Source organism: Amblyomma mixtum, chromosome 9 (assembly GCF_055824585.1).
Source record: "Amblyomma mixtum isolate Tamu chromosome 9, ASM5582458v1, whole genome shotgun sequence".
NCBI classification, from domain to species: Eukaryota; Metazoa; Arthropoda; class Arachnida; order Ixodida; family Ixodidae; genus Amblyomma; species Amblyomma mixtum.
The window spans coordinates 5,192,451-5,218,431 of NC_143020.1; the positions used below are offsets into that span (position 1 = coordinate 5,192,451).

The window sequence follows — 25,981 nt, forward strand, 5'->3', positions numbered from 1 at the left end:
GTTGGCTAGCGCTTCGGCCAGTTCCGGCTTCCTTCGGCCCGTTTAGAAAGGCATCGCCTCCAGGCATTCCTCCAGGTCGTCTCTTTCGGGCTCTATGCTTTTGGGCAGTGCGATAGCAAAGGATTAAAACCAAATGAAACTTTCGTTACAAAAATAATTAAGTTCTTGTGCACATATTAGCATTAAAAACTTGAGAAATCTGTGACGCGTGGACGCATTAATATGCGTGTCGGTACATGCGTGCGTGCGTGCGTGCGTGAGTGGGCATGGTCTAGCGCGTCAAATCCAAAGCCTATCCGACATGCTGCATGGTTTCTGAGATCACCGCCGTGAGCTTCGCTTGTTTTCTCGTGCTGCTGCTGGGCGGTCTTGTGCGCCGCTGTTACTGTGCTGGAATCGCAAAAGAAGAAGGATTACCGGTGTGTGCTGCCGGTGGGCGCCCTCTCATCCAAGAGTAGTAGCAGCTCCCAATGAAGCGATCCGTCGGGGCATATGTGTTATGGATGTCTGGTCGACAACGATAATGAGGTCAGCAGTGCGGTGCCGTCGTTTGATGAGTCGAACCTTTCGGCCTATTGCTCTGCTAACTTCGTTGCAAAAATGCCTGGCTCATAAGCAGCGACAGTGGCCATTGTTTCTGTGGTGTGTTTCGATTACAAGACGGCGCCCTTCTACAGTGTGGCTTCCTTCGAAACTTAGTCGGCGGTGTGCCTGCAACGCCTGTCGCTGTCAGCTCAAACTGACCGCCTGCGAGCGCTGCCTTCTTTTGCGATGTGAACGGTGACGGGACACTTACTGCCTGTGGCCGGAGCTTATAACAAAAGCGAAGAGTGTTTTCTGTGAAGGTTTGACGAAGTGCGTGTGTCAGTCTGGACCCTTAGCAAGTCATACGAGATGCGACATGCAAAAGTGGTCCACCAGTCGCTTCAGCAGAAAGGAGTGCGGATGTTTTTTACGTTACTTCAATCGAGAACTGCCCATGCAAATATTTCAACTCGTCTCTTGCCTAAACAGCATAGTAAAGAAGCTAAAGCAACAAAACTGCTGTTTCCATGCTGTATATTGATTCCGCACTCGTGCTAGAGGTGGGAAATATGTAGCAGTTATTGGCGGAGTTACAGCCTATGAAGCACGTGCAGCTTCATGTAATTGCAGGTTAGGATATGCGCCTTACTTGGTATTGACTTTGTGACCAGACATAGCCATCTGTCAACTAAAAGAAATTTTCTTGCTATAGGATTCTGCAGCATTATGTATGCTTCTGGACACTGAATACCGGGTGCGTCACCTCTCTTGAAAGCACTCAGATTTGTGTACTTATCAGTACGCTTGAGATGAGAAAATTTTATCAGCTTCTTTTCTTTATTTTATAATTAGCTACACAGCATGTTGCAAAAAAAAATGTTTTAAGGAAAAGTATTTCAGTTTAGAGTAGAACAGTTCAACAAAGTTGTTTTGGGCATTCTGGTAACTTCAAGATGGTATCTGATGGTTGCATACAGATGCGCAAGTCAAACCTCAAAGGGCATCAAACTTAACAGTACCGCTGAGCTTATCCTTTCGTGCTTTTTATGTGTGTGTAGATCACCTGGGGAAGTTCAGTATTGGATGTTGGATTTCATAGTTCTGCTACAACTTTTATCTTCCTTTCTACACATGAAACATGACTGAACCTGATTACATTCCCCAAGCAAATACCTGACGCCTTACAAACGTTCCTTACTGTGCACAGTTGTCCCAGTGCATTATATCCACTCATGTGCAGCACACTGTTGTGTTGCTCTTGGTCTCCGAATGTGACTCTCAGCAATATGATGGAATCATAGTCCATCCAGATGGTCTTTGTGGTAGTGCAAATTTCAAAACAGATTGAAGAAGAATGAAGAGTGTGATACTTCGTCATGCATCATGCAATGCTGGTGCTAATCAGGCAACATGTGTGGTATATATACTTCGCACATTTGAGATTCATTGGATTTGTTCTGGAGCCATACTGGGAATTAATTAATCGATCTGTGATTTGTCACTGAAATTGAGAGAGGGCACTAATTTCTGAACTTTTGACACCAACTATGACTTCAAAACTGTCTTTTCATGTAGGCTTACATGGCTTTTTTACGTGTATGTAAATTTATGCTAATGACTGGAAATTGCTTTGGAAATGGTTTTAGAAATTGCCTCGTAACATTCCTGTTACAGCTCACAATTCGCTTTCTGCACGTCATGTTTGATTGAACCTGATTTTATCCCCAAGCTTGTTTGTTGCACCTAACAAATACTGTTGCCCTTTCAGAGTTATTCCATTGATTGACTCCTTTCGAGTGCAAGCAACAAATGGTTGTGTTCCTTCTGATTTCGAAATATGGCTGTCTGCATGACGGGCGACAACATAAATGCTCTGGATGGCTTTCATCATGCATCTATAAGATATCTGTAACTTTCAGAATTGGTTAAAGGAAGAACTGAAGGATGCTGTAAGAGTCATTAGAAGCTTGTTTTTTACATTATTTTACAATGAACTTGCAATGTTGACAAGTTCTTGCTCAGTGTGCATGTTGTCATGTACAGGTCCCTGCAGTATCGAAGGGAACCATTTTGCACTAAAAGATAATTTTTTGGTTATTTGTTTGCTGAAGTTGAAAATGATTAATGGGCACTTACGCCAAGACGAAAATTATAAAACAGCAAAACGTGAGCTTATTGCTCATTATTGAGAAGTAATCATTAACTGAATGCTCGAACTTTGTTTGCTTTCACCCTAAATGGGCCTTTACAGTCTCGACAAGTTGCTACTAAGCAAGCAAACGCACACATGGCCACACGCAGCCTCACTGAGCTTGCTCAGTATGCACATAAGCACGCACAGCTTCGGCAAGCCCCCTCTCAGCACGCAGATGTCCACGCACAGAGAGTTGTCCACGAGAGTCCACGATTTCTTACACACAAAGAGTGTGCGTGTACGTCTTTCAGCTCACAGTACGCGATCATGTACACACAGGACGCACAGAATGCGTACAGGTAACGCACAATTTCTGCGCATTCGTGTGCAAAATGAACGTGATCGTACAAAAATCACTGTTCTCGTGCAAACTCACGCAGAGTTTTTTCAATAGGGTTCTACCATGGCTTGCGCCATACCAAGACGCAGTTAAGTTCTGTTTCACCTTGTGAGGCATTGAAGGTCATTGTCGATGCGGCGCCCACTGTCTTATATCAAAGGTCAATTCCAAGATCAAGGGTAAAGGTTAAGGTCCGGTACCCAAAGGTCATAGTCATATGATCACGTGATCGTTTACTACCACAGCTTCGGCCGTAACACCACGCACTTCGGTATGACCTTGTGAGGCACTGAAGGTCACTGTCTCATTCACATCGAAATCAGAACTTTGTACCACGACGAGTAGGGCTCTCGATCTAAAACCCAATAGTGGCATAGACCTAAGCGCCTCATTAAAGATCTGTTAGGAAGCTTACAAAGATACCCTGAAGGAACCGAAATCTCCCGAAACGCGGCCACTCAAGGACATTCGCGTTACACCCTCCAGTCATTCACTGTAGTAAAGGACATCCAGTGGAAATCAAGAACTGTTGTCGATAGCCATCATTTGTGTCTGTTTTGTAGGTAGCACAGTACTAACGATATGACAAGCTCGAGAAATGCTAAACCGAAGATAATGTTATTGTCAAACACATGTCTTAAGTAGAACAAGGCGCGGCGTCTCGGCACTAGACCGTTTCATGCCACAGCTGTCATGCAGAGATGCCCCTGTTTGTAGCTGCTGTTTGTCCATTGGTGATGCAGGTTGTGGTTGATTGATATTTAGCAGGATCTACGCTGGCCAGTTTTTCCGGGAAACTCTCCGGGGTAAAGGGTCTCACCGTCTTACTGCATGTCAAATGTGTAAACCTCTGCGTTCATTTGCTAGGCAATGAAAATATTACCTGCATGGTTAGGAAAGTAGGCGCTAGTTGCGATTGGTCAACTAAGGTCATGTGACGGCGCCTAAACACTCCAGAAGTTTGCCTGATCATGGCAAATGACAGCAGCAGGCAACTCACTTTTTCCATTTTAGTTGTTGAGAAACTGCCGAGTATGCCGTCGGCGGTACGCAGAAAGTAAAAATTAAAGGTGCACTGAAGAGGAATCTGAGCTCGTATTTTTACCGCTGGAACTCGATCTACACGTTCCGAGCGTTCTTGGAAGCTTCGAATTACTGCTCTGTGCGGCCGATTTCCCTAATTTAAATGGGATTAACGTCGGGCTGCCGCCATTTTTTCTTTAATTCCCCGCAAACAATAGGAGGAGTCGACCAACCTTTCGCCCAGACCCGTGGCGGCTTGCCGCTCTGCCATCGGCGGAGTGATACGTAGTGATCGGCGGAAGCGAACAGTCCACGCGTATTTTATTTCCGTGGCCCTAATTTGCAGCTATGTAGTCTCTGACTGGACCTATTTATTCACGGAAACCTAAAAGAAACAAAATAAAAGCTAAAGCAAGGTCGCCATGCGACTCCTTGAAATGCACTCCATGTGTTGGTCGACTCCTCCCACTGTATGCGGGGAATTCTAAAAAAGAAAGGCGGGAGCCGGACGTTAATCCGATTTAATAAGGGAAGTCCGCCGCACAGGGCATAAGTCTAAGTTTCTAAGAATGCTCGGAACTTGCACGTCGAGTTCGTGCGGGAAAAAGACGAGTTCAGATTCCTCTTCAGTGCACCTTTAAAATTCGGAAAACATCATTATCAGCCTGAATATACCCACTGCAAGGGAAAGGGCTGTCTCTTAATTCTCCACTTAACCTAATCTTGTGTGAGCTGCAGTCACATTCTTTCCGCAAACTTCTTAATCTCATCTGCCCACCTAACTTTCTGCCGCCCCCTGCTACGCTTGCCTTCTATTTGAATCCGGTCCATTACCGTTAACGACCGTCGGTTATCTTGCCTCCGCGTTACATGTTCTGTTCATGCCCATTTCACGCTTCTCATGTTCTTGATTTCGAGTAGGAATATCAATAACTCGTGTTTCATTCTCATTTACCCACTCGGCTCTCACCGTGCCTCTTAACTATACACCTATCATTTTCTTTTCCATTGGCCGCTGAGGTCTGTTGAAATTAAGTTAAAGCTTTGTCCTTAGCTCCCATGTCGCTGCTTCATAGGCGAGTTCCAGAAACCTACAACTGTTATGTACTTTCCTCTTCAGAGATAATCGTAAACTGCCGTTCACTCTCTGAAAGTACCTGCCCAATGCACTCGATCCGACACCCACTCTTACTCTACTGGTTATTTCATCTCCGGGATCCGGACCTGCGGTCACTACTTGCTCTATGTAGTAAATATATTCCCTCGCCACTGCCAACTATTCTCTGCCTGTGTTATATAACTTGGATTCTCTTCCGACACTACTGAACATCAGTTTTCTTTAGATTCTCGAAAGACGCTAATTAGATCCCGGCCGCGGCGGTCGAATTTCAATGGAGGCGTAATTCTAGGGGCCCATGTACTGTGCGAAGTCAGTGAACGTTAAAAAACCCCGGGTGGTCAAATTATCCGGAGCCCTTCACTACGGCGTCCATCATAGTCTGAGTGGCTTTGAGACGTTGAACCCGCATCAACCAAACTAAACAAAACCACGTTTCTTTATATTAGATTTTGGACCTATTGTTCTGCTTTGCGTGTTTCGGTCTTTGATCATGCTTTGCAATTTGTCCCTTGAGGTACTTAACAAGGAATATCAACGAATCATCGATTTACAAGTTAATCTCCATTTAATTTTATTGCCTACTCTTTCCAATCCAGATCATGAATACTTCGTGTAAACTCATGGTGAAGAGCACCGGAGAGATCGTGTCTCCCTGCTTGACATCCTTCCTGATTAAGATCTGATTTCTTTTTCAGACAAGAGCTATGGTGTCTGTGCAGCCGCTGTAGATATTTTTCAGTACTTTTAAGCATGCCTCTTCTGCATGCCCCCTCCCCCCAATTCCTGCATGATAGCTGTAATTTAGACTCAGTCAACTGCTTTCTAGTAATCAATGAAAGCTAAATATAGCGACTGGTTATATTCTGCGCATCTATGATCTATTTGGTAATGTGAATACGGGGTCTTGTGGTGTTGCCTTTGAGACAGGCAGCCTGGTTATTTGGTTGTTCCGTTCGCGATTGCCTCAGTAAATACCTTGTAGGAAACGCAGAGTTCGAAATAGTCTATTGTGTATTAAAGGCAGTTCCGGTGCCTTCCGGTTTTTAGAAATTAAGAAAATTGATATAGATTGCACTCAGCGGGTAACTAAGATTGTATATTTTGCTACTGCGACCATCAAATAAGAGTTACAGCTCTTGTTCGCCATCGTGCTCTTCGTAGAACATCTCGAGGTGTAATATTGTTGGAAATTTTTCTGCCCGTACTAAGCAAGCAAACTTTCATTATTGAGTATACACGTCAAAGTTATGCGAAACGGTACGGCTTTTTGAATGGTCAACAATTTCTCGGTAAATTTTTGAGGAACATGGATTTTTTTTCTTCTTGTGGGTATACACCAGGCACATGGTTACGGCTCTCAAAATCCGAGAAGATAAAGTTCTAGAGTGCCGACCAATTGCTGAAGTTATTGCTCACAGCAGGCGCCTCTCCACAAGACTGCCTCGTGCGACCACGTGAGCAGTGGGATATTTTTTATGGCGTCAAAATTCTCCGAAAAGGTTCGCATCGATGAGGTATGCAAATTGTTTGCAAATCAAAAGCAGTTAGAATTATTAGCTGCACACTGGATTAAAAGCCATTATTTAAAATTGCCGCACCATAGCTATCGCTGCGGTGGCTCAGTGATTAGAGCGCTCGCCTACTCAGCCGGAGTACCTGGGTTCGAACCCGACCGTGGGGGCCGCGTTTTGATGGAGGCGAAACGCAAAAGACACCCGTGTGCTGTGCGATGTCAGCGAACGTTAAAGGTCTCCAGTTGGTCGAAATTATTCCGGAGCCCACCACTATGTGACCTCCATCATCCTTTCTTCTTTCACTCTCTTCTTTGTCCCTTCCTTACGGCGCGGTTTGGATGTCGACCGAGATATGTCAGACAGTTACTGCGCCATTTCCTTTCCTCAAAAACAATTTTTGCGCTGTACATCCGAAACAGTTTGTGCTATCTTCGCTTCCGATACTCACCGAAAGAAAGACTTTTGCCGAAAGAAAGAACATCACAGCAGCCACCTCCAAATGCCTGTGAAAGGGCAGGAAATAGCAGCATATATTTATTAAGCAGGGATTACTACTGGCGTCAAAGGGGTAAACCAGCAAGGTTACGACTGCAAAACAGAAAACCTGCCGTGCCTAGTTCTTCAGGCATCCCATTTTTCTGGTTTGGTTTACGGTTAATGGGGTCTAACGGCCCACAGCGACTTAGGCTATGAAGGATGCCGTAGTGGAGGGCTCCGGAAATTTCGACCACCTGGGGTTCTTTAACGTGCTATGACGTCGCACTGTACACGGGCCTCTAGAGTTTCGCGGTTGGGATCGAACCCGCGTTGTTCGGGTCAGCAGCAGAGCACCATAAGCACTGAGCCATTTTCCCTTTTCGTGTTGCGCTTTTTTTCCTTTTGCTAGTGCACCCTCGTGGAAACTAGAAGTGTATTCTCCGTGCGCAAGCGGCTCACCAGCAGGTCGCGTGCCACGTCACACTGGACGAATCCTGCCTCGAGGGCGTTCTTGCAGATGTACGCGAAGAAATCTGTGCACGGCTGCTGGTTGGCGCCGATGGCGGCGAAAAGCGTGGCTGCCTCGCTGGGGCAGCAGAACTTCCTCCCAGTGTCACGCGTGCTCACCCTCTTGGCAGCCCAGTGAACAGCGAGCCAGGCCAGCGCGGTGGTGGCGGTGGCTACAGAGGCCCCGCATGCGCTGCTCAGGCAGACGCTTGCCGATCGTAACTCTTTACTTCGCAAGATGGAAGTCCGAGTCCCGGGGCGACCGGTTCCAGTTAGCGAAAATAGGTCTTCTCTCGTCGGCCGAGCTTCCATCTTCTTCTTCTTCTTCTTCCTCTCTATAATGTCACATACCCACACGGGGGGTTGGCCAAGGTTTAGTGGCATAAATAAGGAAATTTTCATAGTATGACGACAAAATATCGGGACGTGAATTTTGAAAATGTGTCCATGAAAAACGACAGAAGAATATATAAAGTTAAATAACAAAGAACATTTAGGGAGAAAAACAAATTCCAAGACTTTTAAAGGAGTTAGCAAATCAACCTACCAGTTGCAATTATGTAATCATGTAGATTCCCACAAATTGAACCCAGTGCAAATCCTTTGACGCTCGCACCGAACGATAACAACACTGGCAGAGATAACGGGAGCCCTAACCTGGAGAGAGGGACCTCCAGGTAAATCTTTCTCTGAAGTGCGAACTTTGGACAATAGAGAAGGAAATGGTCCACAGATTCAACGTCCCCGCATGAGTCACATAGGTTTTTCGGTGACCACCCACATCTGCATAGGTATCAATTTAAACTGGGAATCCTGCCCCGCAGTCGCGTCATTGATACCTCACACTGCCTGGTTTTACACGAACGGACGTTCCATTTATACGCTAAGTGCTGATAATCAGTAGTATTTAGTAAGGAATCGTGTAACCTGGCTGATATGTGTTGGAACCGCTGAAACCTGCAGATCGCCAGCAGACTGAAATTCGGGACGGGATGCGTTACTGACCCGTGAAGAGCTGACCTTGCTGAATAATCAGCCACCTCGTTTGAATGAATGCCTGCATGACCAGGAACCCAGAAAAAACGGACCTCCTTTAAAGTGGACGGGAGAAGAAATCGCAGGAAACGGCACAAAAAATATTTTTGGGAAATTTCAAGGGAGGCTAAATCTGACAAACAATCAGCCAGGATGATAACGTGAAATACATGACACAGAATTTTGTGCAGGGCCATTCCAAGAGCCAAAAATTGCGCAAATATACGGATATAATCTGGGATGCGGACAGAATAGCTCCATGCCAAATCCTGCGAAAAGATGCCAACTGCAGCTTTTTGGCAGCTGACGGAGGCATCGGTAGAAATCACCACATGATCGGGGAATTCCGCTATATGACCAGAAAGAATGCCGTTTAGAATGTTTGTAGGCATGTGTTTCGCATGAGATGGGAAGATGTGGTCAAAATGGTATTCCACTGCTGCCGGCGTGTCGTCAAACCATTGAAAAGAACTGAGATCAACACCAACCGGTGTTAAAAGTTTCTGCGATAAGGTAATTTGTGGCATTTCATATCGTGGCCAATGATGGTAAAAAAATAAGGCTGGCTGACACACAAAAATAGGAGTACTGACATTAGTCATCGGGTCCAACGACCAGAGGAAAGTTCGCACCATGAGTATTTGAAAGCGGGAAATTAAATCGGGCATAGTGGCTTCGAGATAAAGCAGGGCGTCTGAAACTGATTTTGGGAGACCAAGGCAGAGACGTAGAGCACGCCTTTCTAGTAAGATTAAGGGTTGGACCTTGTAGTTTGCGCTACCAGAGAACAGAATGCAACTGAATTCAAGTATAGGTCTTACATAAGCTTTGTATAGTAACAATAATGTGTCGCGGCGCATCCCAAACCTTTTATTGGCGATTCGTGTGAGCCGGCCTAGAGCGCGTTCTCCTTTACGCACGTTGTTCTTTTTATGAAGGCTCCAATCTAAGGTTGGATGGTAAGTAACACCTAGATATGTACCAGATTCTACTTGTGGAATCAGATTAGAGTGATGGGCTAATGAAATGTGCAAAGGCGTGTCTGGAGGATATATCAGTATGCCACATTTGTTAACATTCAGGGATAAATTAATACGGTGCAACCAAACTCCAAGAGCATCCAAATATCCCTGCAGAATCTGGTAAAGGGAATGGATATCCGTGGCCGAGGCGAAAAAAGCTATGTCATCTGCAAACACAAAAACTGTTATATCAGGACGGATGTGGATTTCACTGACCAAAATATTAAAAAGCAGCGGTGATAGCACCGAACCTTGCGGCACTCCTCTTGATTGATGATAAGTATTAGAACATATGGTACCCTCTGCGCAGTAAAAGTATCTGTCCTTTAGAAATTCAGATATCGATGCATAAATGTAGGCTGGAGGATGTAACTGCGCAAGTCTGTTAAGTAAAATAGTATGTTCTATACTATCATAGGCTTTTGCTACATCAAGAGTCACCAAAGCTGAAACTTGTCTTCTGCGTATCGAGAGCCGGATTCTACTCTCTAGATCCACATGCGCGGTTCATATAGAGCATCCGCGACGAAAGCCAATCTGTGCTGAGCTAATGTCATTAACATCCTGAACATGTTTTGTGAGATGACTGTGCAATACCCTTTCAATTAATTTGACTAAATTTGAAGTTAGCGCAATTGGCCGAATATTATCTAAGACGTACCCTTTACCTGCATCTTTCCTCAATAAAATAATTTTCGCTATCTTCCAAATGCTTGCAATCCATGCATTTTTCAATGAAGTATTGACAATATCTAAGAGGTTGCTTGTAAAATCCTGGGCTAAAATTTTAATCATACCAACAGTGACACCATCTTGTCCGGGAGCTGAGGGATGCATCATTGCCAGGACTGAGAGGAGCTCTGATGCATCAACCTCGGTATAATCCGAAGAGGGTGAGACTGTGCACAAAGGGACGTTTCTTTGAGTCTGGAAACGTACCGCTAGTCCCTGAGCAATACTATCCAGGGTTTCCTGAGCCTGTTGGGGTGATAACACTGTTGAAGAAGTAAGGTGAGGGACTGGAGAACACTTGTTACGTTCCATGAATTTATACAGGGCCTTCCGATTACGAGGATTTGAAAGATAAGTGTTCAAATTTTGGTTATAGTCCTCTTTGGCTTTTGCAATTGTTCTTTTGAAAGATGCAGAGAAAAATTTGTAATTTAACCAATTTGCTGGACTCTGGTTGCAGGATAGCCTCTTCCAGGCCGCTTTTCTGCAACGATAGGCCTTCTCACATTCTTGTGTTCACCAGGGAGACGGCTGTTTATTAGTGACTGCTGCGGGCACAGTGAATATTGCATGGTCTACTGCACTTTGCAAAAATGAAACCGCCTGCTGAGCTCTGTCATCCTGGCTAGTACTGACTATAGAGGCAAGTGAGGCGGACATCAAACTTTTATAAATATTTTGGTTGACAAATTTATGGTTTACACAATTATTTTTGTGCGGAGATAACCGGATAGTGAAAGTTATAGGAAAGTGATCACTAGATGTACCCGAATCTTCTGTCAACCAATCGGTCACCTCTAGCCTACCTGCTGATAATGTTAAGTCAATGGCTGAGCGAGCACCACCTCGCAAAAATGTTATATCTCTTTAATTACAGCAGTGTACAGCATTTGCAGACAGCCACGACCAGAGAAGCTGGCCGCAGGAATCAGTGCGACTTCCCTATTCACTGTGGTGGGAATAAAAATCTCCCGCAATAACTACACTGCTTGCGCCAGCCACCAAGCTGTCTAAGCAGTCTGTCCTGTGTACACCTAAAGGAAAGTAGGTATTAGCAATTGTAATATCAGCACACTGCGGAAATGAAATTTTGAGCGCTAAAAGTTCACAGTCAGGGAGAAGAATTTTCTTAGATATAGATGCCTGATGACATATGCGTTTAGAAAGCATGATTAACAATCCACCTTCCGTACCAGCATTTCGATCTAATCTGAAAATTCGAAAGTTTTTCATTGAAAATGATTTATAAGGTGATAACCACGTTTCTTGTAAAAGCACGATATCAGGGTTATGTTTCTGAATAAGCAGTTCTAGATCTGGAAGAGAAGAGAGTATGGAGCGGCAATTCCATTGTAACACTTTGTTACCTGCCATGATTACTGACGAATTGAAGAGGCAGACACCGCCTCTTTGAGGATATCAACATTGGGAAGAAGTTTTGGTGGTCCTTTTCTAGGTTTCATCTCATGAGAACTAGATTTAGATGGTGACGAGGAAGCACGACGCTTCTTCGAAAAAAAAAATTAGACCTCACCGAAACGGGCAAGGCCCCACAAAAATTGGCCTATAGGCTCATTGGAATGCCCCTCCCCACGGTGATCTTTAGCAAAAGGCGAAAGATCAGTTCGCGGAATTGAGGAGAGGCCTTTCTCGTCTTTGTTAAGCACTGACCGAAGCGCTGGGGATCATTTTTTTTTATTTTGAACACTTGCCATATATGGTATATAAAGGCTGTAGTTAAGCTAGAGTAGGTGGTTGAGAATATTCTCTTCAAGAAACCTGAACAAGCTCTGGCTCATATACTCTCCCGAGCGTTTATCCTACTAAGGTATCTGTGAGGCCGGTTTTCATTGCGAGAGAATTATATGACTCATCAGCAACAAATCCAGACGTCCAAAAACAATGACTTCCGAAAATCCATGTGACGATATTTCTGCCTGTCCGTCATGGTGGCTTAGTGGTTATGGCGCTCGGCTGCTGACACGAAAGACACGGATTCGAAATCGGCCGCGGCACTCGAATTTCGATGGATCTAAAATTCTAGAGGGCCGTGTACAGTGCGATGTCAGTGCACATTTAAGGTCCCCAGGTGGTCGAAATTTCCGGAGCCCTTCACTACGGCGTCCCTCATTGCCTGAGTTCGAATATGCGGGATATTGAATTCAGGACTTCCAGACTGCGAGGCAAGCATAGAACCAGTGTTATAGGCATTACCAAAAAAAAGTAACTAAATACGTTACTCGTTACACTAAAAAAAACGCATTACCGCCCTACTTTACCTACAAAAAAAGGTAACGCGTTACCGTTGCCGTTACCGAAAAAACGTAACGCTCGTTACTTTGCCGTTACTCAATGGCCATTAGTTTTAATCACTGCGTCTTCGCTGTAAGAACTCAAGATAACAATTTTATAAAGCTCATACTTCATTTAATTCCAACTTCAGAAAAAAATCATAGCTGAACATAACTAATTTACACCAATTCTGGCGTGCGTTTTCTTACGAAATTACGCGGAAATTGTGTAGCAATAAAGAAATGTTTAAATGTCATAGTTGCGGAAAAGATATATTTGCGCACATAAACAATTTTTTTTACTTGAACCTGCATAATTATCGCAAAAATTCAAGTGTTTACGTCAGGGTGTTCGAGGTAAGCTTCGCTCGCTTAGGAACTCAACTAGAAACGTAGCCACAGTTGGAAACAGCCCTGTTGACTGCAGTCTCCTTTTCTGTGCTGTACCATTGTACTCCTTCGACGGCTCTCTTCGAGCCATCTTGAAGTAAACTGGCGACATTCCTGGCTTTGCTCAGAAGAGGGAACTGCTTCCACCAAGAATGCGAGAGTGTCGCCTGGGAACGAGACCTTTTGGTTGGAAAACAAGCTTACGCAGAAGCTGACGTACAGATTTCTGCAAGTGGTCCATTGGTGGCTCGGCATGCGTCCACCCTTTAGAGAGTTGTGTGTGAGTGGTTTGGGGGTGAAGACAAGTGCTCGACTGCGTGTTCGTGCTTTTTTTTTTTTAGTTGAGTGCTTCGTCAAGGGCAGATGTTTTTTGGCATGCATGCGAGCCGCAACAAGAGTCATCGAGAAAACCGGTAGAATTTGTTTATTTGCAACATCATTTTCGGTTTTTTTTTAAAAGAGGCGGAGGAGGACAACTGAAATAAAAAGTAACAAGTAACGTGACACCTCACGTTACCGAAAAATGTTAACGTAAGTACGTTACCCGTTACAGTTCCCAAATGGTAACGAGTACGTTACTAAGTTACCGAAAAAAGTAACGCGTTACCGGTAACGCCGTTACTTGTAACGCGTTACCGACAACACTGAGGGTGACATGCACTTTTCATTCCTGGGTGGCGGCTATTAGGACCTGGAAAAAGGATTTAATACTTGCATGCCATGCCAGCATGCAGAGGGGGACGACCTGTACATAGAAAAAACAAGCCCGGTGAGTCGCAGTAACTAGTGGCGGTTTGAAGCAGTTTTCGGCGTAGGCTGCTGGCTACAGGTACCGCCATTGGGATATGGTTCACCAGCTTGCACTAGTCACCACAGTGCACCGTGAACACTTTTCATACATAACACCGAAAGAACGATAGCATTTTCCACGCGATTACGGACACAGAAGAACTCATACATCGATCGCCACGTACGAGCTGTCTGTGCTAAAGCCCGCTAAGAGAAATTAAGCATGCAAATCTCACTTTCGAACGAGTGAGTGGCACGGTCATGGCAGAAGACACACGTAATGAATTTAGATAGGTTAACGTCGGTTACAACCCTACCGCATGTTGCATTTACTTGCCCGCAGATGCAAGTGTTGAAATAGCAGGTTTAAAGGAATAACTGGAGCAAATTTGTTCGGTATTGTGGTTATACCCCTCTCCGGCTTTCATGTTAGGTAAGGCGTTAACAAGCAATGCTGAATCTTAGTAGAGCAGAATGATGGGCCAGTTGGTGCAGCGACATATTCAAGAAAACTTTGCGCAGAATAACACAAGACGAAAGGGAGAAACACGTACACACACACTAGCGCAAGTGTGTGTGTACGTGTTTCTCCCTTTCGTCTTGTGTTATTCTGCGCAAAGTTTTCTTGAATATGTCAATCCTGAATCTTTCGTGACTGCACGCTGACACTTCGACACGCGCGCACAAAGACGGACTATGTCTTCACTTTCATTAGCACACGCTACAAAAGTGACGTTCACAGGGCTGCAATGAAGTTATCCTTGCTATGTATGCGCATAGATTTCCTGCTTCAAAGCTCCTTCTCACAGACTGACAACACACAAACACGAAAATGTAAAGTAACAGGTTGAAGAACGGGCACAACCAGCAACACAGGAAAAGCGTGCGAGTGTTGATGCCGCCCGCGATGCAGCTTTCGCCGTCACACAACTTGCCTGCATAGTTGGCGTGAGCGCATTTAAAATACGAATAAACATTATGAGAATCAAGAAGACAACCTATGTAAACTATATCTTATAGAGGCTGCAAGGTTTCACTCGCTCACAAGGTATAGTTGATTGGAAACTGGCCGTCAATTGAGGCGAGAGAAAGATCGAAACTGGACACTGTTTGCTCTTTGTTTCGATATCGCATTCGGCGGATCGCTCTCCTTGCAGGCTTTGAATTTTATCCGGCTTAACTTGTACGTACGACGGTTTATTAGGGCTATTAGTGCGCCAGCTCTTATCCGATGGGTACCAACCCCGACCAAAATCGTCCCTTGTCAGCCTTGGCAGCTGGGACTAGCAGCTGGCCTAGCGCGAGCGCTCCATTCCGTGGCACTGCCCGCTAACCATCGTGTTTCCCTCTTGACAGTGCACCGCTGAAAAAAGGGTTCCAACTCAAAAAGTCTATATTTAAAAATTGTGCAAAGTATTAGGTGGAACATCCTGTATATGTCGTTTACTTGAACCTAAATGAATAGTTAACGTCCGAAAGCTACTCAGGCTATGAGGGACGCCTTAGTGAAGGGCTCCGGAAATATCGACCACCTGGGGTTCTTTAACGTGCACTCACATCGCACAGTACACAGGCCTCTAGAATTTAGCCTCCGTCGAAATAGCTGTTGACATAAATGTCAGGCAGAACACTACTCCTCAGGCAAATAAAAGATGGTAGCATGAGCATACATTTTTTATTCTTTGAATGAAATAAATCAGACTGGCACCTGTGTATGTGCCTCGTGGGGGTGTGCACAAAGAAGTAGCTGCAAAGGAGCAGGCAGCACATGCAGTGTAACTGCGCTTGAGTTTCACGTAATAATTAGTGGAAGGCATGCGGAGGACTGCACAATATGTGCAACACAAAAAGGTGGGTTATTTAATTTGAATTCACCAAGAAAGTTCTTCAACATTCTTTATTAGAATGGATGTATGAATAGCACGTAAATGCATGATGTTTGAGAAAATAAGAGATCAAACTTTTCTACAAAGCAACCAAGAAAACTACCAGACATTGTCGTGCCACTGGTAATGCAATGTCATCAGAGAACAGCACTGAGTGCTGAAGAGAGTGATGATAGAAATTCTTCGCTGGATGAAAGGCATAATACTGTCTGTGCATGCTCGAAGTAAAATTACGGTAAAAAAGAGAAACAGCAGCTTTTTGAAGAACCGCACAGCAATTCAATTTTAATGCACGACATGTCAAAGTGAGTCTTACAAACAGCCAGAATGCATGGAACATTTTGCAAAGGCTACTGTAATAAAATACTCATGTGCACTGAGCAATTTCACGCAATTAATCAAATTACGAGCTTTACAGTACACTACAAGATGACAATGTTTCTCGCAGACACCAATCAAGGTATGACAGTTGTGACCATCCAACGCAAAAATCTCATTTCTAATAACGCGGGGTGGTTTCCTTTTATGACAATGCAAAAATGGTATGTGTCTTCCTTGCTGCATTACAACGTAGTCAGTGAGGCCCAATTTCAAAACCGGACTCCAGACAAGAGTGCGCAATCTTTCTGAATGCATACAACGCACAATATATAACCAACGCAATGCGATCCCTATATAGAAAAAGTTTAGACCCTCTTGAATCTATGTTAGCAGGCAGAAGCGTTTACAGAATAAATTTTGAGTTTCTGAACAAACAAAAAGCGGTGTTCTACATATAGGACGCGAGGCGTATATGCGTTAACTGTGCCTGACCTTCAAAGAATGCGAATGCAAGATACGGAAAGGACTTACTGCCGTGCAACGAAGAAAAGCGGGGGCTATTTAATTTGAATTCCCCAGAAGGTTGCTCAATGTTTATCGGAATGGATGCATGTAACGGCATGAAAATGCACAGTGGCTGAGAAAAAGCGAGGTTCAAAGTTTTCTCCAAAGTAACCGACAAAACTACCGCCCATTGCCGTGCCACAGGAAATGCAACGCTATTAGACAGGATAAACTTGCTGTGGGAACCAGAACCAAGTGCTGAAGCAAGTGGCAATAAAAATTCTTTCCTGGATGCAAGGCACAATGATGTCTGTGCAAGCTGGAAGCAAAATGCTAAAGGAAAGGGAACATCAGCTACTCGAAGAAAAAGGCTAACCAAAGAACTGCACTACTTTTGAATTTAATGCACAACATGTCAAGTAAGTTTTACAAACAGCCAGAAGGTATTCAACATTTTGTAACCGCAAATGTAATAAAATAATCATCTGCAATTTCACACAACAAACCTAAATTACTAACTTTACAATACACTACAAAATAACAATGGTTTTCATAGGCACCAATCAAAGCACTTTTTCTTTCAGCAGCCACGACCCTTGAAACTAGTTATCATGAACACCTTACAAACAGCCAGAACGTATTCAACAATGTGTAATAGAAAGCAACCTCACAAAAATGACCCAAATTACGTGCGTTACAATACACTACAAGATTACAATGTTTGTCTTAGGCACTAATCAGAGTATTTTTGTTTCAGCAGCCATGACCCCTGCAGCTTGTTATCAAGAACACCTTATGTGAAAAAATGAGGCTACTTCAAGTAACACCAACACAACAAAGAAGCTAGCACAAAATGAAATGGTCAAAAACACCTGATATTCTGACAACAACAACAGATAAAAATAGTGTGATTATAATGCTCCACAAATATTATGCCATTTATATCCAGCAGAGATAGCCGTCTGAGAAATGGTGATGTAGATGCTCGTAAACTCTTTTTGTTGGCTTTGATACCGAAGTACAGAGAACTGTAATAAAACGTGCACACTAACACAAGACACATCAATACGAGGTCGGACATTTGTCGTTCGCCACTCATTCCAGCCATTAGCACTGCCAGGATAAACACACTAAGATGAACACAAGAGCAGGTTTTCCTGTGTTGTCACACAAACAGAAATCGGTTCAATGATATTAATGAGTCAATTTATAATGACGATCACAAAAATACGCCCACTCAGACTGCACGAATAAAAAGAATGGTTGTACATGTTTTACCCCCTTGAATCTTTTCACTGAAGCAGGCAGATAAATGGCATTAGCAATAGAAATTTAGCGCAGTGGAGACGAAGTAGCGTAGATGTAGACTGGTTTACTGAACGCCGGCTCCGAATGCGCAGTGACCCTGCCTGATTGTAACCATGCCACAACGCGTGCGTAGTCAATTTGCTGTAAACTGGCATACGTCTATGCTATTACGTCTCTGGTATGCTACATCTCTTTGTAATATTGGGCACAATGTTTTTGAAATCTCCCTCCAACGAGAAGTGATGCCATCCATGTATGACCGAGATTTCACTTCCACTCATGCGAGTTTACAAGCATAGCATGCTTACCCTGTGTTCAGGAAATACTTACAGCGAGTGTGTGTATAGCCTAAGGGAACAACAAATTCATTTTCCTGCAAAAAACTTTAAAAGTGAACAAAACATACAAATGAAAAAAAAGATGAAGGTTAGCTACCACCACACATCATAGGGCATTCAGCTAGAATCTCATTAGATCGCACATAAAAAGGTAGCTAGGAAAACATATCGACTAAGGAGCATCAGAAACCGCTGCTATTCTTTGTGAATCGCCTTTTTGTGGAGTTTGAAATTTTTTCCCCGAGTGAATGTCTTATGGCACAAATCACATTGGAAGGGCTTTTCGCCCCTGTGGGATCTCACATGCCTCGCAAGACTTGAATTCACTACAAAGGCCATGGGGCACAGCTGGCACTGATACGGCCTTTCACCTGTGTGGGTACGGATGTGTGCCACCAGGCTGCTCTTCACTGTAAAGCTGCTACCACAGTGGTCACAACGGTAAGGACGCTCACCTGTGTGAGTGCGCTGGTGTTGCACTAAGGTGCTCTGGTGTGCAAAGCTCCTACCACAGTGCTCACAATGGTAAGAACGTTCACCAGTGTGAGTGCGCTGGTGTGACACCAGGTGGGGCTTTTGTGCAAAGCTCTTTCCACAGTCATCACAATGGTATGGGCGCTCCCCAGTATGGACTCGGAGATGCTCCACCAGATGAGATCTCTTTTTGAATCCCTTGCTGCAGTGGGTGCATTCGTGCAGCTTCTTTACTGCAGGTTTACCCCGGTGGTTACCACTGCCAGAAGGAATAGATTCCATGCAGTGGGTAACTGGGTGCCTTTGCCCAGTTGAATCTTGCACAGGAGGTGCACCATGGTCGCTCTGTGTGACGACTGAACCTGTGTGGTAAAGGAAGAATACTTTCAATCAAAAGCAGCAACCAACATTACACAGCTCACCTGGAGCTAGGGAAATAAACATCAATCTGCAGGACATAATTGCCAACAGGTGTGGATGTTTATGAAAAATTTAATTAAAAAGGTCGGCCCTAAGAAGAATTCAGGTCTGAAGAAAGATATCCCTAGAATGAATTCTGCAAGCAGCTGAAAACATTTCAGCTGCAAAAAATGTCATCCTTGCCAACAAAATAGGGTAGCATTTGAAATCCATTCAAAGCATATGCATTACTGCCATCATGATAGACGCTGTCCTAAGCCCACCCAAGTGGGCCTAATACCCAACAAATGGCAATTAGCTAAGTTTAGCACACTGCCACTTTATTTTTTTTATTTGCTCCTTAGACAGGGTAGAAGAGGAAGCAAAACCTAAAGGCTAAAAACCTGATGAGGCCTTGGACCCCTGCACAAGTCCTAACATCAATGCATAGAACTCACAGGGGTGACAGTTTGGTCAACAGTTCACATATTCTGGAAAAAACTTTCCAGAATATCAAAGGCGAATATCATCATAATTCACCAGAGCTCTATGAACTGAAGCTTCTGTATTCTTCACACTGCTCTTTGAAAGACAACCTTCAGGAACAGATTAATGAAAAAAAAAGTGAAGATTCTAACCTGGTGAGTTTTGTCCAGAAAATGCACCGTATTTGCAGCCTCTGGAGGTCAAGCCTGCAAGTGAAAGAAAGGTTACAACCATAAGACACAGGATTACATGTGCAACAACTCACATGGTGTTATGTGGATGCGACGGTGAAAATAGCATACCATCTCATACAAGCGTCGTGCTAGGTCAGGTAAATTGAGTAGGACAGCCTTAAAAACAATCAAGTTCCAAAGCAAACATTCCAAACTTTCAATTCTGCATGCAGACGAGAACTATAATTATGCTCATGAAAGAATCACAGTTACCCAAAAATATCAGAAAGCTGTTGCAAGCAAACCAACAGCCACTTTATATAGACCTGTTAGCTTGCACAGTAACTGGCTTCATGGGAAGGGCTGTACAAGTCTGCCTACGTAGGCTAAAAAACTAACGAGTGTGAGTTGTGGTTAGAGACAAAACATATTGGGACAGGATTCCTCCTCTTTTTTTAAAACCTCTTACACTCTTTGCACAGCACGTAGTACAAAAATTTTCAGAGCTTGACAACAGGTAAAAAATTGTCAGGAGGGTTGCTTGCAGACAAGATTACAGCCCTCCATACTGTGGCCAACATGCCCAACACGGTGCTTCCCCTGCAGCAGCTCCAAGAGTGGCATTAACCAAACCAGTAGAAGCACATCTGAAACAGAACACTACTGTGTGTCAAGTGCAGTTAGAGCGTAACATATTTACTCCTGGAAGGCCCACGCCTCCAATGTGGGATGAAAAATTTTAATGAGAATTAAAGCTGATGACGACAATAGCTGAGATGGTGAAAGGGCAGCTTTGGCTAAAGAGGGCCATGGCTCAAGGCACTTTCTTCGACACAGGTTGGGGTTAAAGGCCATTTCCAAGCACTGCACCCAGCACAAGCTAGGGGGAAAACTTGCGCATTGCATCACTGCTGGGTACCCAGTGCTAGTACTGAGATTACAACCCTGCACATCCTACATGCGCGGTGCATCGTCCAATGACTATGCCACTGATGCGGGGAGGGAACGCAGCAAGACATAAAGAGTAAAAGTACAACTTGTCATCACTTATCAGAATCGCAGAATCGCAGCAATACTAAATCAGTTTTACAGGCATTTTGTGAGCCATGAAGACCTGCAACGTGTCAGGAATTCACTCCGGCAAAACCAGAAAAGAAAAGAAAGAAACAGCGTGGTCCTTAGACGAGTAAGTCTGCTACAGCTTGCATTGCCTTGGGCAACACGGCAAAGAGCACTGCTTAAATAGGTCAGCACAGCACAAGGTAAACAGGGTCAACAGAGCACAGAGCTATACAGAAACACTGGGCAGGCAAATTTTTTCAAATGGCTTCACATCATAACAAAAGAATTTCCTGCTCAAAGATAATTCAAGGCACATACAATCATCATGAATTGAAGTCCACACCTGATGAATTGCAAATGTGCACAGCAGCATTAAGCATTAGAAAACTAAAAAAAAACATTGTCACCCCATACAGCCAAATGTCGCCTGCTCTTAAAAGAGCCTCAAAACAGAACGGAAGACGTCAGAATGCAGGCTAAATGCACACAGCGACAAACATAGCTTGGACAGAGTCAGGAATGCCTCACACATGATAAAGTGAGGTCAGTCACGTGTGACCAACCACAAGGAATCATAGCGTACTCTTCAGCAGAGCCATAAAAATGTCCATAAACCAGTGAACGGCAGCAGATACGATACCATCTATAATTCACCACACAATACTGACAGCAGGGTTTCTGCAGAGCCCCATTGTTCATAAAGCCCCACCTAGCGGACAGAGCAAAGTGAAACCTGGTGGAGTCACCCTGAATGACGACAGCAAGCATTTTGAAAATATGTGTGGCTGTACAGAACAAGATACAATATAAAAACTGATGTGTCAATCACACATTCATCAAAAGGGAAATTCTTTCAATGCATGCAATATTCACACGATGTTTCTGCTTTAAGTGAAAAACACGAAAGAATATGGTATAAATGAAATAATCAATTTGCACACTTACAGCTACCACAGTGTCCAGCACAATTACATTTTGTTTTCTTTCATGTGATCTCGCACACCGTCTTTCGCAATGACCTTATCTCCAGTTCCAGAGATCCTGCTTTGATCTCTGAATAATAGAATGGAGTCAGATTCACCCCACTTTGCACCAAAAGTAAAGGCGTCATTTTCTGCCGTTTGTATGTTTAACCGAGCATAATGGCTTGGAAATAATGCCTCTCTTTTATTTAAGGTGAGCACCAGCTGCTTATTTTTTTCGACTCTCCACATCACAAAGTTAATTGACAAACTGACATGCAACACCCTACAGACACCGGCACAGGCCGTCTTCCAAAAATGTGCGAAATCACCTGAATATAATAACTGCCATGAAACATATGCCAGTGTCACTCACTGTGTTGTGCAATGCAGGACGACCACTTAGTATCCTCCCATCTCCTATCCAACCCTTTTTATGTGGAGTGCCTGGCTTGGCTAAGATAGCTGGAAGACCAATGTCGTTTGCACGACAGGCATAATCCTCTCTTGGTGCTTGCTTCTGAGTGACCAAATATCATGATTCTAATACTTCTACTACTGAGTGCACACCGCAAGAGTACATATGTAATAGGCTGCGTTCGACTTCAGGCGTTCTCTTAATACCACGACAGAAATGGGAATCTCACCGAGAGCTTAATTTAAACTGGTCAACCATTCCACACCAATGATTTCTGCTCAACCACTATCGAGTCAAAACGAACAAAAAAAACCGAGTGCCTCGTCAACAACAGGAACAACTGTTAGCGACAACTATGGTTCCATCCGTTATTCCCTCCTTCCTTCTCCTTTAAGCGAGCCTGTTGTGATTTCAAGAGAAAGAACCATATTGCTTACGAAACAAGTTCACTGAACAAAATTTGTTTTCATGGTAATGCCCACTTTCCTCATTATTAAGATCCCTGTTATTGAAGCAATTACAACAAAACTATTTCCAATCAACTTTGTGATAGACACAATGCACTGAGATCACTGCACATGGAATTTCCAGGTTATAAGCATGAAGCAGTGGAGTCATGAAAGGATGGCAGGCGTGGAACCTTGTACGCATTGGCTTTTCTGTCATGGCCTGCAATATAACAGAGCAAAGGAGTGTCACTTTGGAATGAACACAAACGCCACAGGCTTCGGAACATGTGCGCTTTTGTGTAGACGGCAATGCAGTTTCTGTCGCCTTTCTTCTCTGACACAAAATCTGAAAGGATATGGATAGGAAATAGAAGAGCAACTTGCAATGTGCTGTTAACTGCGAGTGAAAAAAATTGAAACTGATGTTTTCCACCAGCTGAAATGCAATGTCAGTTGCAGTATCTTTAACAATGCTTGTCACTTCAGCCCAGCTGGTCAGGCTAGTTCTCTTGGCAGATCTAGGTGGGTTCTCATGAACCTAACTTTGCAGATGCAAATAAGTGAAAGTAAGGTTCTGCCCGTATTCGCAGCAGTACATTGCTTTCGAAGGTTCATCCTCAGGCACATTTTACCCTGGCCTTGTAATACTGGCCCTCATGTCTGAAAATCGAAACAGAGCACAGTAGACTAAGCAGGAGTCTCCAAAGCCACAACAGCATATTTATACGTTTTGTATATAGAGCACATATCATGCAGCAGGCACCTGCCTATTTTAGATGCATCTGTTTGAGTCTGTGGCATGATGCACGTGCAATACAGTAGAGCTCACTTATAACTGCCACAGACACAACAAACAATTGCTTCACAAGAACAAGTGCAGTGCCACCATCAAAGTATGCCTTGGGCAGTGGCAATATGTTTCAGATACAACTACGGCCGCATCAGTCGGTTATAGCAAACAAGGAGGTGCCGTTAATACCCCCCAATTATGAAGGGGTTGCGCTTCCAGAAAGCGCGGAGATCGAAGAGCATCTCAGCCCTCGCGAGACCGCCCCGGAAAGAGCATGCCGACCTTACAGAGAAATAAAAAGGCAGCTTTGAAATCGTAAGTGGACGGCCTACAAGGGCCTGTGCGCTCGCCAAATGGGCAGCATCCAAAGTCGAAAAAGAAGCGAGAGAAAGGAAATTGCTGAAAGCGAACCGTCGCCCCATGGCTACAGCCTCCATGAGGGAACCCAGATAACCACATACAGCCTTTTGACGTATCAAATACAGCACTTGCTGGACACTGTGTATGTCCGATAGAACTCCAAATATGTCTGCATAACATTGAGGGGATATCCACAGGATTATCAGAAATGCATCCGTACCTATAAAATAGTATGTTGTAAAGATGTTACGGCTGGACATTTGTCGCATATAATGGATGTGCACATAGGGCAGTTAGACATCTATAGTGCTTCCTATGCATTGCAACAGATGCCTCATTGGCAGTATATAGATATTTCCAAAAAGGGCTCCCTGTGCGCTGCCGTATTGTCCCCGGACTGCAGTGGGCACCTCGCGCTAGCATGGCGGAAGCGGCGAAACACCTCCTCTCTGGATTGCTGGAAACCGGTTCCCCGATCGATTCCACCCTGCTAGCGCGAGGTGCCCACTGCAGTCCAGGGAACAATATGGCAGCGCCCAGGGAGCCCTTTTTGGAAAGGTGTATAGCACCTGGTATCTACCTGAAGCCTGTGTATAAACTGTATTCAGGCTAGCTAATACAGATAGCATGTAGGTTGACTGACAATCGCTGTAGCAAAAGTAAACTATAAGATTTGAATGATGTGCAATGATTAGGATCTCAATCCTCTAGCCTAGCTAAGGTCAAGAAAAAACTTGCAACAGATACGTATTCATTGTACATCAAGCTTTCCAGAATCTTCGCAGCCGCGTTAAATTGACATCAATATCTTCATCGTTTAGAAAAATGTCTTACAATAGCATATAACACATTTTAACAGTAAGCAGCAAAACACTCGAAGAAAACCCAAATGGAAAGGGATTGTCTTTAGTGTTTATAGAATGAGCATACGAAATACAGCTACTACACTACAGAAGAACTAAACACCAAAATGGTCACTTAAGTCAGTCAGGTCAATAACTGTGCCTATTGTGCTTGGTAGGTGAGTATATAGAGCACAGGTCTCAGCGAAACACTACCAAAACATACTAAAACATAGCACTGTAATAAAAAGGCCATACTCAAAAAGAATACAAAAAGCAAGCAGAGTGCTTCTTGAGTTCACTGTGAAATATGCATACAGCCACTGCAAAAGACTGAACAGAACGATGAGTACTTAGATCGGCTGCCGATTAAAAACAAGTCATAATCATAACACAAAAATAAAAGTAAAATGAATATGCATACAGTAGCTTGTAGACCAAAAAAAAAACAAATTGCTGTCCTAAACATACAGCATGAATGTTCAAACAACAGAAGCTTGGTTAGTAGATACTTCTTTCAAAATTAATAGAAAAGGAAGTAATGTATACGACAACATCGATGTTAAACGATAACAGCCGGAACGAAAACAATCACAAAAATTCAAATAGATGCGGACTGGCTAGCTTTCCTCCTAGCCAAATGACTAGAAACTAATTGTGTGAAAAGTAACAAATTCACTGTTTAGTGTAAATACAAAACAATCACTTAAGACAAATGCCAAAAGAAATACAAAGAAACATAATAGCTGTTGCTGTTATTTGCAGACTAGGCGCAGCACTGTACAGAAAGGACTAAAACTACTTAAGTGAGTGGAGCAGTGACAATTTAAGGCACATAGAAATTGTAGTAAACAAGCACATTTGCAAACAAAAAAAGATGACATGAAATGCTATTCACTTTAGCTGTGAGGTGTACATAACACAACCACTGTACACTCGCCGTCAAAAGTTAATGGAATGCAACTTTGTCAAAAAAATTATTTCTTTAAATCTAAAGCATAATGGTCCATGCTTATTTGGGCACAGTGCAATTCGCACAATCACAATTGGGCTGCGCATATGTATTCAAGGACGCATGTACTGGGGGCCAATGATTAAATTTTTTCCTGAATATAGCCTTCCATTTACTTTTGACGGCACCTGTACATATAAAAGTCCAAATGAATGAGGACCATATGGCATATTGCATTGCTATCTACCATAAGAAATAAATGCTGCGTTGAACAAAAGAAAGCTTAAATGAATATGCA

General features: G+C 43.7%; 1 protein-coding gene and 1 non-coding gene across 2 annotated transcripts; both read right to left on the reverse strand.

Annotated features, from left to right (window-relative positions):
* Positions 1 to 12,016: 12,016 nt before the first annotated feature.
* LOC149328146 (U5 spliceosomal RNA) lies at positions 12,017 to 12,142 on the reverse strand. The gene has a single exon (XR_016285879.1). It is a non-coding gene; the product is annotated as a U5 spliceosomal RNA (small nuclear RNA).
* A 6,359-nt stretch (positions 12,143 to 18,501) lies between these two features.
* Positions 18,502 to 20,472, reverse strand: LOC149328147 (uncharacterized). Its single transcript, XM_089561480.1, has 2 exons — positions 20,418 to 20,472; positions 18,502 to 19,152 (listed from the first exon to the last, which is right to left on the reverse strand). The coding sequence occupies exons 1-2, from the start codon at positions 20,470 to 20,472 to the stop codon at positions 18,512 to 18,514; spliced, it is 696 nt and encodes a 231-aa protein (XP_089417606.1). The 3' UTR covers positions 18,502 to 18,511.
* Between the last annotated feature and the right edge of the window lie 5,509 nt (positions 20,473 to 25,981).

Coding starts and splice junctions, on each gene's coding strand:
- LOC149328147 (XM_089561480.1), bottom strand. CDS start 20,472: ATGCCACTCTTGGAGCTGCTGCAGGGGAAGCACCGTGTTGGGCATGTT. Junction 19,153..20,417: donor TGTTGGGCATGTTGGCCACA/GTATGGAGGGCT, acceptor TTTACCACACAG/GTTCAGTCGTCACACAGAGC.